This window comes from Oncorhynchus tshawytscha, linkage group LG09 (genome assembly GCF_018296145.1).
Source record: "Oncorhynchus tshawytscha isolate Ot180627B linkage group LG09, Otsh_v2.0, whole genome shotgun sequence".
Lineage (NCBI taxonomy): Eukaryota > Metazoa > Chordata > Actinopteri > Salmoniformes > Salmonidae > Oncorhynchus > Oncorhynchus tshawytscha.
In genome coordinates this window covers 17,689,226-17,709,586 of record NC_056437.1, presented here as the reverse complement: position 1 = coordinate 17,709,586, position 20,361 = coordinate 17,689,226, and the positions used below count along the sequence as shown (strand labels likewise).

At 49.9% G+C, this 20,361-nt stretch overlaps 1 protein-coding gene across 1 annotated transcript in view; it reads right to left on the bottom strand.

Moving 5' to 3' along the window:
* LOC112257263 (tetratricopeptide repeat protein 28) overlaps positions 1 to 20,361 on the bottom strand; it is a 121,798-nt gene that overhangs the window by 10,613 nt on the left and 90,824 nt on the right. The window contains 14 exon segments of the mRNA XM_042326638.1: positions 1,215 to 1,368; positions 1,446 to 1,691; positions 1,835 to 1,964; positions 2,182 to 2,291; positions 2,430 to 2,556; positions 3,061 to 3,186; positions 3,536 to 3,616; positions 3,742 to 3,949; positions 6,221 to 6,709; positions 6,828 to 6,988; positions 7,121 to 7,289; positions 7,432 to 7,603; positions 9,070 to 9,223; positions 9,374 to 9,570. Coding sequence (XP_042182572.1) covers positions 1,215 to 1,368; positions 1,446 to 1,691; positions 1,835 to 1,964; positions 2,182 to 2,291; positions 2,430 to 2,556; positions 3,061 to 3,186; positions 3,536 to 3,616; positions 3,742 to 3,949; positions 6,221 to 6,709; positions 6,828 to 6,988; positions 7,121 to 7,289; positions 7,432 to 7,603; positions 9,070 to 9,223; positions 9,374 to 9,570 — 2,524 coding nt within the window.

The window sequence follows — 20,361 nt, the reverse complement described above, 5'->3', positions numbered from 1 at the left end:
TTTCCTGGAGACACAGGCCAACATGTGTTTTTCTGGATTTTTTTGTTGTTATTGTGTCTCTCACTGTTCAAATAAACCTACCATTAAAATTATAGATGGATCATTTCTTTGTCAGTGGGCAAACGTACAAAATCAGCAGGGGATCAAAACAATGTTTCCCTCACTGTACCTGGTTAAATAAACGTGAAATAAATCAACTGCAGTGGTTGTCAGTGAGGACAGGAGAACAATGTGTGAGAGATAACATTTGCTGACACAACACATTACACAGTAGTAGCCTGCAGCGCTGTATTCAACTTTACTGCTCTCCGAGGTGTGATAGTCTCTCTCTCTACTTTATTAAAAGCACTTCACTGATGGATTACCAGTGTGCATTGTGTGTGTGCATGTGTGTGCGTGTGTGTGTGTGTGTGTGCGTGTGTGTGTGAGTGAGTATACAGTGTGTGAGTAAGTGTACAGTGAGTGTGTGTGTGAGTGAGTGTACAGTGAGTGTGTGTGTGAGTGAGTGTACAGTGAGTGTGTGTGTGAGTGAGTGAGTGTACAGTGAGTGTGTGTGTGAGTGAGTGTACAGTGAGTGTGTGTGTGAGTGAGTGAGTGTACAGTGAGTGTGTGTGTGAGTGAGTGAGTGTACAGTCAGTGTGTGTGTGAGTGAGTGAGTGTACAGTGAGTGTGTGTGTGAGTGAGTGAGTGTACAGTGAGTGTGTGTGTGAGTGAGTGAGTGTACAGTGAGTGTGTGTGTGAGTGAGTGTACAGTGAGTGTGTGTGTGAGTGAGTGTACAGTGAGTGTGTGTGTGAGTGAGTGAGTGTACAGTGAGTGTGTGTGTGAGTGAGTGAGTGTACAGTGAGTGTGTGTGTGAGTGAGTAAGTGTACAGTGAGTGTGTGTGTGAGTAAGTGTACAGTGAGTGTGTGTGTGAGTGAGTGAGTGTACAGTGAGTGTGTGTGTGAGTGAGTGTGTGTGTGAGTGAGTGAGTGTACAGTGAGTGTGTGTGTGAGAAAGAGAGAGGCTGTGAGCTCCCATTATCACTTGGAAGGGTGAAATATGTCACCTCTGAATATCCCATTCTACAGAGATAGAGAGGGAGCGAGGGAGGGACAGGGTCCCGAGCCAAGTGATAAAGAGAGCCTACAGTCTCTCAGTGAAGCACTAAACAATCTTTTAATAAAGCAGAGACCATAGCAAGTGCAAGACACACATACACACAAACACACACACCTGCTGTAGTAGGTGTCAACTCCCAGAGCCTCTCTAGCTGCAGTGATGTGCTGCTCCAGAGTCTGACAGCCACTAACTCCTCCCCCCTGGATCTCTGCGGCCTGCAGCTCGGCTCCTCCCTCACCCAGGTACACCTCATGGAACTTCACTATACCTGCACACAACACAACACAGGGTTAGGGATTAGAGGTGTGTGTGAACACGTGTAGATCTGTGTGTGTATGTACCTACCTGTGCCTGGTGCCAGTAGCCAGCTGTAGAGGTACCCTGCAGCCAGAGAGAAGTACAGCACCAGTGACTTCTGACTGTTGACCGTATCCAGGATGTGTTCTATGGTTACCGGGGAGTAAGGGTCACGGGTCGGGGTATAAGGGTCAGAGGTCAGGGGTTGGTGACCTTGCTGTCGCTCCACCAGGAGGTCAGCGAAGGCCCGGGTCCGACCCCGCTCTGCCACTGCTAGGGCCTCGTCATAATGACCTGGGTAGGAGAGGAGAAAGGGATGAACAGAGGGATGAGAAGAGAAAGTGAACAAGTAGAGAAAGAGTGAAAGGAAGAGAGATACATAGAGAAAGGGAAGGAGATGGATAACAAGAGAGATAGAACAGGAAGAAAAGTGTTACCCAGGCTGACGAGGACCCTCTGGAGAGCCTGGTATGATGACGTCTGCAAGTCGAACAGAGACAGTCTGTAGTCTGAGCTGAGCTGGGCCTCGTGACGAATCGACTCAAACAACGCAGACGCTCGGTACAGCTGGAGAGAGAGAAAGAGAATACACAGCTACATCACACACGCATTCACGCCTGAATACATATCCATGCCGCACCCCTATCACGATATACACGCAATTAGTTATTATTTTCAATACAGGTAATCTCAAATCTCTAGAATCAGAGACTGCAGTTCCATAGTCCACCAGCATGTGTCAGCAGGACTGAAGAGAAGCTCAATTCTGAAACGATGTTGATACCTGGTGCTGGGCCTCTTCCAGGTTGCTGCTGGCCCACAGTGACAGGCCCAGACGGTGACGGATCTTAGCCTCCTCCTCTCTCCTCCCACACTGCTCCGCTAGACGCAGACCTGAGAGAGAGACAGAAGAGAGAGTGAGAGAAAGAGGGAGTCTCAAAACATCATTAAATCACCCTCTCCTTCTTCTTTCTCCAAAAACCATGTCTTCATTCATTCACTCTCTCTCTCGTTGTCTCTGTCTCCTCTCACCTTCTTGCAGGTACATGACAGCCTGTGTGTAGTTCTGTAGCGCATGGTGTGTCCTCCCCAGGCTGCCATATGCCAGTGTCTTGGCTGTGAGGTCATTATTCTGCGCCGCCACACTCAGGTGCTGCTCCTGATGACATCACAAGAGACAGAAAGGTCAAGTCTCAAACCGTCTACATGACAGAACACGACTATAGTGTGATAGTGGGACAGTGTGATAGTGTGTGTGATAGTGGGAAAGTGTGATAGTGGGATAGTGTGATAGTGGGATAGTGTGTGTGATATTGGGAAAGTGTGATAGTGTGATAGTGTGTGTGATAGTGTGATAGTGGGATAGTGTGATAGTGTGTGTGATAGTGTGATAGTGGGAAAGTGTGATAGTGGGATAGTGTGATAGTGTGTGTGATAGTGTGATAGTGGGATAGTGTGATAGTGTGTGTGATAGTGGGAAAGTGTGATAGTGTGTGTGATAGTGTGATAGTGGGAAAGTGTGATAGTGTGATAGTGGGATAGTGTGTGTGAAAGTGTGTGTGATAGTGGGATAGTGTGTGTGATAGTGTGTGAGACAGTGTGTGTGTGATAGTGTGATAGTGTATGTGATAGTGTGATAGTGTATGTGATAGTGTGTGTTTACCTGACAGTCCACAGCCTTTTCGTAGTTTCCCAGCGCCTCATAGGTCAGTCCCATGTTCCCATAGGCCATTCCCTGACTCCTCCCACTTCCAGTCTCCTCCGCAATCTCTAATGCGCTCTGGTGCCACTAGAGAGAGAGAGATTGATGGACACAGACAGGCAGACAGTAGAACACTGCATGGGGAATATAATAGAGATTGATGGACACAGACAGGCAGACAGTAGAACACTGCATGGGGAATATAATAGAGATGGATGGACACAGACAGGCAGACAGTAGAACACTGCATGGGGAATATAATAGAGATTGATGGACACAGACAGGCAGACAGTAGAACACTGCATGGGGAATATAATAGAGATTGATGGACACAGACAGGCAGACAGTAGAACACTGCATGGGGAATATAATAGAGATTGATGGACACAGACAGGCAGACAGTAGAACACTGCATGGGGAATATAACAGCACCAACCTGCAGAGCTGCCTCGTTCTCTCCCATCAGCTGGTACACTGCACCCAGCGCCGCGCTCGCTTCGCCCTCTAGTGCTCGGTCCTGGGAGGAACAGGTTTAGAATAAATAGTGATAGCATATAGATTACTAAAATACAGGTAACTGCCAAAGGTTAGTCATCCCTCCTTCCCTGACTGTCATTCATTCATTGGAGGTAGAAGTCTTACCCCTGAGGTGCAGGCGATGTTGAGCTGATGCTCCAGGCAGGACAGGGCTTGCTCATAATTTCCCAGCTGGCTGTGTAGGTCTCCCAGCTCCCCATAGGCCTGGGCCTTCCCCCCTCCTCCTGATCCGCCTCCTGATCCACCCAGCTCATGGGCCACCACCAGTCTCTTCTCAAAACACACCAAAGCCTGCTGGAGACTACCTAGAGATCTGAGAGGAGTTGTTTTTGTTTACCCCCATTTCCCTTTTCACAGTTGCTAATGTAGACCTGCTGCTTGCTGCATATGAGTCACTATTGCATTCAGAACGAGCCCTACCAATTATTTACATAAATGCATTTCATGAGTCACAACATAAAACACTCAGCTCTGAAAATCCAAACATCAAAAGGCATCTAGTTTCCCAGAGAGATATATGGGCAACTTAAGAAGGCAAACAAGAAAACAAATTGGGCAATAACCACAGGACATGTTAATTTAGCTAGTATGAGATATAATACGTGATATCCTTGGGGGAGGAAATGTAAAAGAGGCCGTGTCTGCAAACTAACACTGTGCTGTGACTTTATCTGTCTAACTACTGTACGTGACTTGTCCAATCATCACTCTGTCATTCCCTCACCAGGGACCAGCAGAGAAGCAGAGAGAGGAGGGTGAGAGAGAGAGATATAAAGACAGGGGAGGGTGAGAGAGAGATATAAAGACAGAGGGTGAGAGAGAGATATAAAGACAGAGGAGGGTGAGAGAGAGATATAAAGACAGAGGGTGAGAGAGAGATATAAAGACAGAGGAGGGTGAGAGAGAGATATAAAGACAGAGGGTGAGAGAGAGATATAAAGACAGAGGAGGGTGAGAGAGAGAGATATAAAGACAGAGGGTGAGAGAGAGAGATATAAAGACAGAGGAGGGTGAGAGAGAGAGATATAAAGACAGAGGAGGGTGAGAGAGAGAGATATAAAGATAGAGGGTGAGAGAGAGAGATATAAAGACGGAGGAGGGTGAGAGAGAGAGATATAAAGACAGAGGGTGAGAGAGAGAGATATAAAGACAGAGGAGGGTGAGAGAGAGAGATATAAAGACAGAGGGTGAGAGAGAGAGATATAAAGACAGAGGAGGGTGAGAGAGAGAGATATAAAGACAGAGGAGGGTGAGAGAGAGAGATATAAAGACAGGGGAGGGTGAGAGAGAGATATAAAGACAGAGGGTGAGAGAGAGATATAAAGACAGAGGAGGGTGAGAGAGAGATATAAAGACAGAGGGTGAGAGAGAGATATAAAGACAGAGGAGGGTGAGAGAGAGATATAAAGACAGAGGAGGGTGAGAGAGAGAGATATAAAGACAGAGGGTGAGAGAGAGAGATATAAAGACAGAGGAGGGTGAGAGAGAGATATAAAGACAGAGGAGGGTGAGAGAGAGAGATATAAAGACAGAGGAGGGTGAGAGAGAGAGATATAAAGACAGAGGAGGGTGAGAGAGAGATGATATAAAGACAGGAGGAGGGTAAAGACAGAGGAGAGAGAGATATAAAGACAGAGGAGGGTGAGAGAGAGAGATATAAAGACAGAGGAGGGTGAGAGAGAGATATATAAAGACAGAGGAGGGTGAGAGAGAGAGATATAAAGACAGAGGAGGGTGAGAGAGAGAGATATAAAGACAGAGGAGGGTGAGAGAGAGAGATATAAAGACAGAGGAGGGTGAGAGAGAGAGATATAAAGACAGAGGAGGGTGAGAGAGAGAGATATAAAGACAGAGGAGGGTGAGAGAGAGAGATGTATAAAGACAGAGGAGGGTGAGAGAGAGATATATAAAGACAGAGGAGGGTGAGAGAGAGAGATATAAAGACAGAGGAGGGTGAGAGAGAGAGATATAAAGACAGAGGAGGGTGAGAGAGAGAGATATAAAGACAGAGGAGGGTGAGAGAGAGAGATATAAAGACAGAGGAGGGTGAGAGAGAGAGATATAAAGACAGAGGAGGGTGAGAGAGAGAGATATAAAGACAGAGGAGGGTGAGAGAGAGAGATATAAAGACAGAGGAGGGTGAGAGAGAGAGATATAAAGACAGAGGAGGGTGAGAGAGAGAGATATAAAGACAGAGGAGGGTGAGAGAGAGATATAAAGACAGAGGAGGGTGAGAGAGAGATATAAAGACAGAGGAGGGTGAGAGAGAGATATAAAGACAGAGGAGGGTGAGAGAGAGAGATATAAAGACAGAGGAGGGTGAGAGAGAGAGATATAAAGACAGAGGAGGGTGAGAGAGAGAGATATAAAGACAGAGGAGGGTGAGAGAGAGAGATATAAAGACAGAGGAGGGTGAGAGAGAGAGATATAAAGACAGAGGAGGGTGAGCGAGAAAGGAAGAGGAAAACATTGAGAGAGAGGGAGGGGGGGGTAAAAGAGAGACAGATCTAACGAGACATACAGAGAGATAAAGAGACAGACAGAGAGATAAAGAGACAGACAGAGAGAGTGTCTCAGCCCTTACCTGTGTGCGTTGCCCAGTCCCCTGTAGGCTCTCTCCTGGTCCTGAACATGGTTGAGACTCTGAGCCACGGTTAGAAACATCTCACTGTACTTTATAGCTTCCTCAAAGTCTCCCAGAGAGTCATAACAGTCTGCTAGGTTCCCGTAGGCCCTGCCTCTGTCCAGCACACACTCAGCCCCACTCAGCTGCTCCAGCATGGCCAACTGCTGCTCAAAATACCCAATGGCCTCCTCCAGGACGCCCATGTTCATCTTGGCGATGCCCATGTTGCCCTGGACCTGTGCCTCCATGCGGGCATCTCTGAGGCCCTGTGCCAGGGTGAGCTGGGCCTGGTAGCACTGGAAGGCTGTGGCGTAGTCCGTCAGGGCCATGTGGACGGCTGCCAGGCGGCCCAGAGCACCACACTGCCCCTGTTGGTCGTCTAGAGCGGTGCGGGCAGACAGCTCCTGCTGGTGGAAGGACAGCGCCAGGTCGTACTGACGGAGGAGTCTGGGGGAGGGAAGAAGGGAGAAAACCACTATTACTTCTCAGTCAATATTATCTGAAAATATACGGGAAGTTTATAAATAAAATACACATTTAAATCCTAACTGGATTAGGAGTCTACCTGTGGGCGGAGCCTAGTGCTGAGTATGCGTCGGCCTCCATTTTGTGGCCTTTGACCTCCTGAGCCAGGGTGAGCTGCTGCTGGTAGAACCTCACCGCCCCGGCCACGTCAACCCGACACACACACACATCCCCCAGGTTCCCCAGGGCACGGAACACAGCCTGGACACACACGCACATACACATCGTTTTAATGTAGAATCTCACCACCCCTGCCAAGTCCCCTCCAGCACACATGCTGACCACTTAACGACCCATTCCACCAATACCAGTTGTGCTAGTTACTATCTGCACCTGTGTGTTGTTGAGAGCCTGAGCCAGGGACAGCAGATATCTCTGACAGTCCTCAGCCTTGTTGTATTCCCCCAGGGCTTTGTAGGCCAGACCCAGGTTACAGTAGGCTTTAGCCTGGGACAACTTATCCCCCAGGTCTTTAGCCAGGGCCAGGTCCTGTTCATAATACCTGTTAGGAGAAAGAAGAAAAGGTGTGTTTCCTTCCTCATTTCCTTTTCAAAGTCGACAACTTTCTGTATTTAGTTGGAGAGGTCAGGACAATCTTTAAGAGCTATTATTATACATACAGATGGATGGAGTGTGTCTGCTACCTGACGGCCTCTCTGTACTGTCCCAGGCTGTAGTGTGTGTAGGCCAGGTTGTGGCAGACCTTGCCCTCTTCCTCCAGGTCCTGTAGCTGGGGTGACAGGGTCAGGTACTGCTGGTAGTAGGGAACCGCCTGGACATACTCCCCTCTACAGCAGTGGAAGTTACCCAGGTTACCTACACACACACACACACACTTTACCTTTAGGAATCAATAAAGTATATTTCAATTCTTCATTTGTTGGTTTGACCCCGTCTGTGTTACCTAGTGCCCTGGTCGTGCTCTGTCTGTCTGTTACCTAGTGCCCTGGTCGTGCTCTGTCTGTCTGTTACCTAGTGCCCTGGTCGTGCTCTGTCTGTCTGTTACCTAGTGCCCTGGTCGTGCTCTGTCTGTCTGTTACCTAGTGCCCTGGTCGTGCTCTGTCGGTCTGTTACCTAGTGCCCTGGTCGTGCTCTGTCTGTCTGTTACCTAGTGCCCTGGTCGTGCTCTGTCTGTCTGTTACCTAGTGCCCTGGTCGTGCTCTGTCTGTCTGTTACCTAGTGCCCTGGTCGTGCTCTGTCTGTCTGTTACCTAGTGCCCTGGTCGTGCTCTGTCTGTCTGTTACCTAGTGCCCTGGTCGTGCTCTGTCTGTCTGTTACCTAATGCCCTGGTCGTGCTCTGTCTGTCTGTTACCTAGTGCCCTGGTCGTGCTCTGTCTGTCGGTTACCTAGTGCCCTGGTCGTGCTCTGTCTGTCTGTTACCTAGTGCCCTGGTCGTGCTCTGTCTGTCTGTCACCTAGTGTCCTGGTCGTGCTCTGTCTGTTACCTAGTGCCCTGGTCGTGCTCTGTCCGACTGTTACCTAGTGCCCTGGTCTTGCTCTGTCTGTCTGTTACCTAGTGCCCTGGTCGTGACCTGTCTGTCTGTTACCTAGTGCCCTGGTCGTGCCCTGTCTGTCTGTTACCTAGTGCCCTGGTCGTGCTCTGTCTGTCAGTTATCTAGTGCCCTGGTCGTGACCTGTCTGTCTGTTACCTAGTGCCCCTGTCGTGCTCTGTCTGTCTGTTACCTAGTGCCCTGGTCGTGCTCTGTCTGTCGGTTATCTAGTGCCCTGGTCGTGACCTGTCTGTCTGTTACCTAGTGCCCCTGTCGTGCTCTGTCTGTCTGTTTCCTAGTGCCCTGGCCGTGCTCTTTCTGTCTGTTACCTAGTGCCCTGGTCGTGCTCTGTCTGTCTGTTACCTAGTGCCCTGGTCGTGCTCTGTCTGTCTGTTACCTAGTGCCCTGGTCGTGCTCTGTCTGTCTGTAACCTAGTGCCCTTGACGTGCTCTGTATGTTACCTAGTGCCCTGGTCATGCTCTGTCTGTTATCTGGTGCCCTGGTCGTGCTCTGTCTGTCTGTTATCTGGTGCCCTGGTCGTGCTCTGTCTGTCTGTTACCTAGTGCCCTGGTTGTGCTCTGTCTGTCTGTTATCTGGTGCCCTGGTCGTGCTCTGTCTGTCTGTTACCTAGTGCCCTGGTCGTGCTCTGTCTGTCTGTTACCTAGTGCCCTGGTCGTGCTCTGTCTGTTATCTGGTGCCCTGGTTGTGCTCTGTCTGTCTGTTACCTAGTGCCCTGGTCGTGACCTGTCTGTCTGTTACCTAGTGCCTTGGTCGTGACCTGTCTGTCTGTTACCTAGTGCCCTGGCCGTGCTCTGTGTGTCTCGTAGTTCACGTGCGATGGTCAGGTGGTGCAGGTAGTGCTGGAGAGCCCGGTCGTGAGCGCCCAGAGCCTGATAGGCTACAGCCAGGTTACCATGGGTAGAGGCCTGGGAGGGCCGGTCATTCACCTGGGAGAGGAAAGAAAGGTCAATACCAGGTGTGTGTCTGCCTTCGTGATATCTGACGCCTATGATACCGTACAGCCTGGTCGTACATCCCCAGAGCTCTCTGTGTGTGTGTTCGTTCATGTGTATGTGTGTTCACGTGTATATCCTCACCTCTAGTGATATGTGCAGCTCCTGCCGGTGGTAGCGCACAGCCTGGTCATACATCCCCAGAGCGTTGAAGGCATTGCCCATGTTCCCATAGGCCCTGCCCTGAGCAGCATAGTCCCCCAGCTCCTGGACCAAACACAGGTGGGCATTGTGGAGCTTCAACGCTGCATCGTACTCCCCCTTCATCTGATGGATTATACCTGAGAGAGAGGCAGTCCATTGGAGCCAAAGTGAGTGACGGCTAGGCAGAGATTAGAGATCAGACATGAGGATGACCAATTAGGATCACAGCCAACTGTCTGACACAGACGCTGGGCACGTTCAGGAGGACAGAACGTCTAACAGTGAATCATGTTGGTTCATTTCTATCTGCAACGTTCACATCCCTGAATACACCCATGTCCGAGTGTGTGTGTGTGTGTGTTTTGTGTGTGTGTGTGTGGGGGGGTATCAGAGTTAGAGTATCTGCATCAAACAGGACAAGGGAGGGAGGAATGAGAGGGAGTAAAGGTGGAGGAGAGACATATGGAAGAGAGAGAGAGAGAGGTAGGGGGTGTCGAGACAGCAGATGGATCATTAATACATGGCCCTGATGTCTCTCCGTCTGATCCAGTATGTGTGTGTGTGTGTGTGTGTGTGTGTGTGTGTGTGTGTTTGTAGGCTAGAGGGTCAGTTGAAAATGGAATGGAGCATGAGATGGGCTAAGCTAGCTTGGCATTCTGAGTGGAGAAACTTTCTTTCATCCTGAACACAGCCCTGATGTAACAAGAGGCAAAGTGCTTAGCAGGTTGTACATTTTCAATTTTATCCTGTAGGGCCTTCAGTGGAGTCCTGTGCTCCTCCCTCTATTGGGTATCAGCCTTCTCCAAAGAAACTGTGGCCTGCATGCTCAGGCACACACTCCACACATGCAAACTCAAGGCAGTAGAGGCTAAGTGTGTAGGCCTTTGGAGTGTGTTTAGGGTGTTGGAGCCTGTCTCGCAGGTGTCCTCGAGGCAGATTCTGCAGAAGCTGTGGCTGCAGTGGAGGTTGACTGTAAAGTAGTCTGTAAAGTTCTCACAGCAGATGGGACATAACAGGTCATCATCCTCCAGGGGGAGGAGACAGGCTGTCATCCTCTCTGGACAACTGGAGAGAAAATGTGATGGAACTGAGAAAGAACCAGTGTTGTGTGCTGTACAAGTGTGTTAAAAAGGGAGAGACCGTCTATAAGAGGATACATATTAAAACGTACCTGACTCACACATGAAATAGCTTACACACAACGCTGCCCTAATTATGCCCCACAACCCTAATCACAGAGTTAAGTTTGCTAAGTAGACCCCTGTAACACACTTACACGTAATGTAAGTTTATGATCATTGGACTATTTAACGTTTTAGAATGTTTTCAATGAGCTAGCTAGGTGCTGAGGACAACAACAAGTTAAATAGCTAATGACCTCAACTCAGCTCAAGAGTGAGCAGTCTGGGACAGTGCACGCCAAAAACACATTGGGCATTTTATTAATGAGCTGTCTAGCTAACTACAAACGAATAAACCTGAGAGAAGCACAACAACAATTTGTAAAACAACGTGCCTTGTGTGGTATTTTGGAAGCGGTAGCTCCCAAAAAACAGATGAAGCTGCAGGTGATGATTCAACTTCTTCTCTGAGCCTGGACATGTGGGTGTTCAGGGCAGGGGACTGAACTGGGACATGTGGTTGTTCAGGGCAGGGGACTGAACTGGGACATGTGGGTGTTCAGGGCAGGGGACTGAACTGGGACATGTGGTTGTTCAGGGCAGGGGACTGAACTGGGACATGTGGTTGTTCAGGGCAGGGGACTGAACTGGGACATGTGGGTGTTCAGGGCAGGGGACTGAACTGGGACGTGTGGTTGTTCAGGGCAGGGGACTGAACTGGGACATGTGGGTGTTCAGGGCAGGGGACTGAACTGGGACGTGTGGGTGTTCAGGACAGGGGACTGAACTGGGACATGTGGGTGTTCAGGGCAGGGGACTGAACTGGGACGTGTGGGTGTTCAGGGCAGGGGACTGAACTGGGACGTGTGGGTGTTCAGGGCAGGGGACTGAACTGGGACATGTTCAGTACACAAACGTTACGTTGCAGATAGAAATGTCATGAATATTTTTTCAAATAGCTGTGGATGGTTTTAAATCATAAGCACAGTACATAGCCTAGGCTTTCACCTCGATCAGACTGACAGCATCATTTTGTTTTGGTACACCAGAAATACATTTATTTCCAATGGAACGCTGCGTTGCAGAGGCAGTTGCAGTGTGTTCTGTGATGCATACGTTGGAACATACGCATCAAATTGTATGTGTAGACATGACAGATACAGGAGAAAAAGGTGAATGTTGAACTTTTTTTGCACACCTATCTAGTATACATTTTGGGTTACATAATGAAAAAAGTTTGACTGCAGAATTTATTACGCTGTATTGATGCAAACACACTGTCGGTCTGATTGAGGCATTAAGCCTTGTGCACACCAACTGTGTCAAACTGTATGCGTTCCAGCGGCAATCAGCACCGCTTGGAAATCAAACTGTTGAAAAGATTGTCATCTGTTTGTAGTTAGGCTACCAAAATCATTTCCCAATATTGAGTGACCAGCAGAGAGCATCTGCCATGCCGTTAAATGCACATATTCCCAGAATCCCATCCTTCTCTTACTTTATTATTGGGTGAGTCTACTATTGGGTGAGTCTATTATTGGGTGAGTCTATTATTGGGTGAGTCTACTATTGGGTGAGTCTACTATTGGGTGAGTCTACTATTGGGTGAGTCTACTATTGGGTGAGTCTACTATTGGGTGAGTCTATTATTGGGTGAGTCTATTATTGGGTGAGTCTACTATTGGGTGAGTCTACTATTGGGTGAGTCTACTATTGGGTGAGTCTACTATTGGGTGAGTCTATTATTGGGTGAGTCTACTATTGGGTGAGTCTACTATTGGGTGAGTCTACTATTGGGTGAGTCTACTATTGGGTGAGTCTATTATTGGGTGAGTCTATTATTGGGTGAGTCTACTATTGGGTGAGTCTACTATTGGGTGAGTCTACTATTGGGTGAGTCTATTATTGGGTGAGTCTACTATTGGGTGAGTCTATTATTGGGTGAGTCTACTATTGGGTGAGTCTACTATTGGGTGAGTCTACTATTGGGTGAGTCTACTATTGGGTGAGTCTATTATTGGGTGAGTCTACTATTGGGTGAGTCTATTATTGGGTGAGTCTATTATTGGGTGAGTCTACTATTGGGTGAGTCTACTATTGGGTGAGTCTACTATTGGGTGAGTCTATTATTGGGTGAGTCTACTATTGGGTGAGTCTATTATTGGGTGAGTCTACTATTGGGTGAGTCTACTATTGGGTGAGTCTACTATTGGGTGAGTCTACTATTGGGTGAGTTTTGAAGGACTATAATTTCCTCCACCAGGATAGATGGACTTCATATTGTACAATCTGTCTCCCCTCTTTCTGTAGGCCTAGATTGTACCATTTTTATTGATCTCAGTTCATTTCAGTAATTTTTATGGTACACAGTATTTGTTTCTAATGTAGAATTACATGAAATGCATTTTTAAAAGGGCAACGTTTACCCCTGGCGTGGATCTCAGATCTCAGCGCTTTGTCCAGAACGGTATTTTTTACAAACAAACAGTCATGTGCTAAATTAAAGGAGACTACATTTACTACTGTTAGGCCTCCCGAATCTATTCCTACTAGACCTAGACTACTCATCACATTAGGAACCGTATCTTACTGTTAGGCCTCCCTAATCTATTCCTAGACTACTCATCACATTAGGAACCGTATCTTACTGTTAGGCCTCCTTAATCTATTCCTAGACTACTCATCACATTAGGAACTGTATCTTACTGTTAGGCCTCCCTAATCTATTCCTAGACCTAGACTACTCATCACATTAGGAACTGTATCTTACTGTTAGGCCTACCGAATCTATTCCTAGACTACTCATCACATTAGGAACTGTATCTTACTGTTAGGCCTCCCTAATCTATTCCTAGACTACTCATCACATTAGGAACTGTATCTTACTGTTAGGCCTCCCTAATCTATTCCTAGACCTAGACTACTCATCACATTAGGAACTGTATCTTACTGTTAGGCCTCCCTAATCTATTCCTAGACTACTCATCACATTCGGAACCGTATCTTACTGTTAGGCCTCCCGAATCTATTCCTAGACCTAGACTACTCATCACATTAGGAACCGTATCTTACTGTTAGGCCTCCCGAATCTATTCCTAGACCTAGACTACTCATCACATTAGGAACCGTATCTTACTGTTAGGCCTCCCGAATCCATTCCTAGACCTAGACTACTCATCACATTAGGAACCGTATCTTACTGTTAGGCCTCCCGAATCTATTCCTAGACCTAGACTACTCATCACATTAGGAACCGTATCTTACTGTTAGGCCTCCCTAATCTATTCCTAGACTACTCATCACATTAGGAACCGTATCTTACTGTTAGGCCTCCCTAATCTATTCCTAGACCTAGACTACTCATCACATTCGGAACTGTATCTTACTGTTAGGCCTCCCTAATCTATTCCTAGACCTAGACTACTCATCACATTAGGAACCGTATCTTACTGTTAGGCCTCCCTAATCTATTCCTAGACCTAGACTACTCATCACATTCGGAACTGTATCTTACTGTTAGGCCTCCCTAATCTATTCCTAGACCTAGACTACTCATCACATTCGGAACTGTATCTTACTGTTAGGCCTCCCTAATCTATTCCTAGACCTAGACTACTCATCACATTAGGAACCGTATCTTACTGTTAGGCCTCCCTAATCTATTCCTAGACTACTCATCACATTAGGAACCGTATCTTACCGTTAGGCCTCCCGCATCTATTCCTAGTGTCACAACTTCTACCGAAGGTAACTCCTCTCCCTGTTCCGGCGGCGCTCGGCGTCGCCGGTCTACTAGCCGCTACCGATCCCTTTTTCTTTTTCTGGTTGTTTTGTCTGTGTTCCTTTTCACACCTGGTTTCAGTTGCTTTGATTTCTGTGGGTATATAGGGCACCTGTTACCTGCCGTAATTCGTGCAGGATTAGACTTGTGTGCATTGCGCTCGATTGTATTTGATGTTTGTTGTTTTTCCGCTATTACGCACGTGTATGTAAAGTGTCGGAACTGTGTTTGTTCCTCCGTGCGTTTGCACGAGTTTCTGATTATTCGAGAGCGTAGTTTTTGGGGTTTTGGTCTGTGCCGTTTTTGTATTGCTGGACTATATTATTAAACACGCTTCTCAGACATCCCTGCTCTCTCCTGCGCCTGACTCCTACACCTCTCACCAAGACGCATGTTATCACAGAATCCTGCACCAATATAATTATGGAGTCAGCAGGAGCGGACGCACTCCCAGGGTCCGTGGAGGAGCGAGTTCAACACCACACGGCAGTGTTACACCGACTGGGGACCGCCATGGATCATGTGATGGCGACGATGGAGAGATGGGAGAGAGGTGGCCTTCCCACACCGTTATCAGCCACACCACAACCAGTACCACTACCCTCTCCTTCATTGCCTGAGCACAGTGGGATTCGACTCGCCCTCCCGAGGGAGTTTGATGGGACGGCGGCCGGGTGCCAGGGCTTCTTACTCCAGATGGACCTATACCTGGCGACCGTTCGTCCGACTCCTTCGGGGGGTGAGAGCGTGAACGCCCTCATCTCCTGCCTCGCAGGTAAAGCCCTGGAGTGGGCCAACGCGGTATGGAACGATCCTGACTCGGCGAGGGACCACTACCCAGAGTTCACCCGCCGCTTTCGGGCCATGTTCGATCACCCACCTGAGGGTCGAGCGGCGGGTGAACGGCTGTTCCATCTGAGGCAGGAGAGGAGGAGTGCTCAGGACTTTGCTCTAGAGTTCCGGACCTTGGCCGCTGGCGCGGGATGGAACGACAGGGCCTTGATCAATCACTATAGGTGTAGTTTGCGTGAGGACGTCCGTAGGGAGCTGGCCTGTAGAGACACCACCCTGTCCTTGGACCAATTGATTGACATGTCCATTCGGTTGGACAACTTGCTGGCGACCCGCGGACGTCCAGACCGGGCTCTGTCAGTTCCATCTCCCAGCTCCACCACTCCAACACCCATGGAGCTGGGAGGTGCTTCAGCGAGGGCGACCGGAGGAGGGGCCTTTCCTGTGCCAGCTGTGGTCGCAGAGGGCACACTGCTGACCGGTGCTGGGGGTCCCCCGGGAGTCGAGACGCCAGGCCGAGCACTGCCCGGACACCTCAGGTGAGTCGGCACCAGGCTCACCCAGAGCCCCCTGTTGGTCACATGTATGTATGGATTGTTTTTCCTGAATTTTCCCCTCTTTCCCGGCATAAGGCGCTAGTGGATTCAGGCGCGGCGGGGAATTTTATTGACCGCGGTTTAGCAAACAGGTTAGGGATTCCCCTTATTCAGCTGGACAAACCCTTCCCAGTGCACGCCTTAGATAGCCGACCATTAGGGTCAGGGCTAGTCAGGGAGGCCACGGCTCCACTGGGTATGGTTACGCAGGAGGGTCATGAGGAGAGAATTAGTCTCTTCCTCATTGATTCTCCTGCGTTTCCGGTGGTATTGGGGATCCCCTGGTTGGCCCGTCACAACCCCAGGATTTCGTGGCAACAGAGGGCTCTACAGGGGTGGTCGGAGGAGTGCTCAGGCAGGTGTGTAGGAGTTTCCATCGGTGCTACAATGGTGGAGAGTCCAGACCAAGTCTCCACCGTGCACATTCCCTCAGAATATGCCGATTTGGCTATCGCCTTCTGTAAAAAGAAGGCGACCCAATTACCACCTCATCGACGAGGGGATTGTGCGATAAATCTCCTGGTAGGCGCTGCACTTCCCAGGAGTCACGTGTATCCCCTGTCACAGGAGGAGACGGTGGCTATGGAGACATACATATCGGAATCTCTGGGGCAGGGGTTCATTCGGCCCTCCATCTCACCTGCCTCCTCGAGTTTCTTTTTTGTGAAGAAGAAGGAGGGTGGTCTGCGTCCGTGCATTGACTATAGAGGTCTAAATTCCATCACGGTGGGGTATAGTTACCCGCTACCTCTCATTGCCACAGCGATTGAGTCATTTCACGGAGCACGGTTTTTCACAAAACTGGATCTCAGGAGTGCATATAACTTGGTGCGTATCCGGAAGGGAGATGAGTGGAAGACGGCGTTTAGTACCACATCTGGCCATTATGAGTACCTCGTCATGCCGTACGGGTTGAAGAATGCTCCAGCAGTCTTCCAATCTTTTGTGGATGAGATTCTCAGGGACCTGCACGGTCAGGGTGTGGTGGTTTACATCGATGATATTCTGGTCTATTCCGCTACACGGGCCGCGCATGTGTCTCTGGTGCGCAGGGTACTTGGGCGACTGTTGGAGCATGACCTGTACATCAAGGCTGAGAAATGCTCGTTCTTCCAACAGGCCGTCTCCTTCCTTGGATATCGCATTTCCACATCGGGGTTGGTGATGGAGGATGACCGCATTGCAGCCGTGCGTAATTGGCCGACTCCAACCACGGTAAAGGAGGTGCAGCGGTTCTTAGGGCTTGCCAACTACTACCGGAGGTTTATCCGGGGTTTTGGGCAGGTGGCTGCGCCCATTACGTCACTGCTGAAGGGGGGGCCGACGCGCCTGGGATGGTCGGCTGAGGCGGACAGGGCTTTTGGTCGCCTGAAGGCTCTTTTTACCTCGGCTCCCGTGCTGGCGCATCCGGACCCCTCTTTGGCATTTATAGTGGAGGTGGACGCATCCGAGGCTGGGGTTGGAGCCGTACTCTCCCAGCGCTCGGGTGTGCCACCGAAGCTCCGCCCCTGTGCTTTCTATTCTCGGAAGCTCAGCCCGGCGGAGCGAAACTATGACGTGGGGGATCGGGAGCTGCTAGCTGTTGTCAGAGCCCTGAAGGTGTGGAGACATTGGCTTGAGGGGGCCCAACACCCTTTCCTCATCTGGACTGACCACCGTAATCTAGAGTACATTCGGGCAGCGAGGAGACTGAACCCTCGTCAGGCAAGGTGGGCCATGTTTTTCACCCGATTTAGGTTTACCATCTAATATAACACTAAGGCAGACGCACTGTCCCGACTATATGATACGGAGGAGCGGGCCATTGATCCTGCGCCCATCCTCCCGGCTTCTTGTCTAGTGGCACCTGTGAGGTGGGAGGTGGACGCAGACATTGAGTGAGCATCGGGTGTTGAGCCCACTCCACCACAGTGTCCAGAGGGACGGGTGTATGTTCCGCTGGTGGTTAGAGACAGGTTAATTTGGTGGGCTCACACATCCCCCTCCTCTGGTCACCCGGGGATCGGGAGGACGGTGCGATGTCTTAGTGGGAAGTACTGGTGGCCCACTTTAGCCAAGGATGTGAGGGTTTATGTGTCCTCCTGCTCAGTGCAAGGCTCAGTGCAAGGCTCCTAGGCACCTGCCCAGAGGGAAGTTACAACCCCTTCCCGTTCCACAGCGGCCTTGGTCACACCTGTCGGTTGACTTCTTGACCGATCTGCCACCGTCACAGGGCAACACCATGATCCTGGTCGTTGTGGATCGATTTTCTAAGTCCTGTCGTCTCCTCCCTTTGCCCGGTCTCCCTACGGCCCTACAGACGGCGGAGGCCCTGTTTACTCACATCTCCCGGCACTACGGGGTGCCTGAGGATATTGTTTCTGATCGGGGTCCCCAGTTCACGTCCAGGGTGTGGAAGGCGTTCATGGAACGTTTGGGGGTCTCAGTCAGCCTGACCTCTGGGTTTCACCCCGAGAGTAATGGGCAGGTGGAAAGAGTGAACCAGGATGTGGGTAGGTTTCTGCGGTCGTATTGCCAGGACCGGCCAGGGGAGTGGGCGAAGTACATCCCCTGGGCGGAGATGGCCCAGAACTCACTCCCCCACTCCTCTACGAACCTGTCGCCCTTCCAATGTGTGTTGGGCTATCAGCCGGTCCTGGTACCATGGCATCAGAGCCAGACCGAGGCTCCTGCAGTGGACGATTGGGTGAAACGCTCAAGGGAAACCTGGGAGGCCGCCCACGGGTACCTTAAACGGGCCGAAGGGCGGCAGAAGGCCAGTGCCGACCGCCACCGCAGCGAGGCCCCGGTGTACACACCGGGGACCGGGTCTGGCTCTCGACCCGAAACCTGCCCCTCCACCTGCCCTGCCGGAAGCTGGGTCCGCGGTTTGTGGGGCCATTCAAAGTCCTGAGGAGAATAAACGAGGTGTGTTATAGGTTACAGCTCCCCCCGTATTACCGTATTAACCCCTCGTTTCATGTGTCTCTCCTCAGGCCGGTGGTGGCTGGTCCGCTTCAAGAAGATGAGGTGCGGGAGGTCCCTCCGCCCCCCCTGGACATCGGGGGGGCGCCGGCGTATGCAGTTCGGTCCATACTGGACTCGAGGCGTCGGGTGGGGGGTCTTCAGTACCTCGTGGACTGGGAGGGGTACGGTCCGGAGGAGAGATGCTGGGTGCCGGTGGAGGACGTACTGGATCCACCTATGCTAAGGGAGTTTCACCGCCTCCATCCGGATCGCCCTGCGCCTCGTCCTCCGGGTCATCCTCGAGGCCGGCGTCGTCGCGCTGCGGGAGCCGCGCGTCAGGGGGGGGGGTACTGTCACGACTTCTACCGAAGGTAACTCCTCTCCCTGTTCGGGCGGCGCTCGACGCTCGGCGTCGCCGGTCTACTAGCCGCTACCGATCCCTTTTTCTTTTTCTGGTTGTTTTGTCTGTGTTCCTTTTCACACCTGGTTTCAGTTGCTTTGATTTCTGTGGGTATATAGGGCACCTGTTACCTGCCGTAATTCGTGCAGGATTAGACTTGTGTGCATTGCCCTCGATTGTATTTGATGTTTGTTGTTTTTTCGCTATTACGCACGTGTATGTAAAGTGTCGGAACTGTGTTTGTTCCTCCGTGCGTTTGCACGAGTTTCTGATTATTCGAGAGCGTAGTTTTTGGGGTTTTGGTCTGTGCCGTTTTTGTATTGCTGGACTATATTATTAAACACGCTTCTCAGACATCCCTGCTCTCTCCTGCGCCTGACTCCTACACCTCTCACCAAGACGCATGTTATCACACCTAGACCTAGACTACTCAGGAACTGTCTTACTGTTAGTCTGCAAATGCAATGATAGATGCATGGAGTGATTTTTATTAGAATAATACATTTGTAGAGTGCAATTCCCACGCTCAATGAGCATAAGGTAGTAAACTAAAACACTAAAAAAAGTTTCCCGTTAGCATCCCCTACTCAAAACACCTGGCCATGGTTCTACATAATTCTATCTGAAAGTTGGCCAACGTTGTGTCCTAAACGTTATCTAGTCTGTGTCTGTGTGTGTGTGTGTGAGTGACAGAGTGAGAGCCTGATTCAGTAAGCGTGAAATGTGATCCCATGTAACCCCAATGTAACCCCATAACCCACTGACAGTGTATGTTTTCTCCTCTACCAAGGACAGAACCTCACACTGAGCTCTATGGACTGACTTGAACTAGCCTGCCTGAAAACCAACAGCTAAAACACTGACACTCTTGGAATAGAGGACTATGTTATCATTGAAGAGGTATGTCGATGATGATGGTGTATGTAGCGCAAGTAAGCGTTTTCAGGTGTGTGTGTGTGGGTTCATGTATGTATGTATGTATGTATTAGGAAAAGGAGAGCTGCCCCATCAGGGGTGCAGAGATAAGAGGATTACAGAGGAACCTGCAGAGTCTGCAGGAATACTAGTGCACATTAACCCCCCCCGGGGTCAGGCATCCTCCCAGAACATGTGCACGCACACACACACACACACACACACACACACACACATACACACCTGACGGTGCCAGGGGGCATGTTAGTGGCGATAAGGCTTTGGTATTCCCCAGCAGCAGCTCTGAGATAGCCAGCAGTTAACGGATTAGAAGTAATGTCACAAGAGATCCTATAACAGTCTGTTTGGCTGAGGCA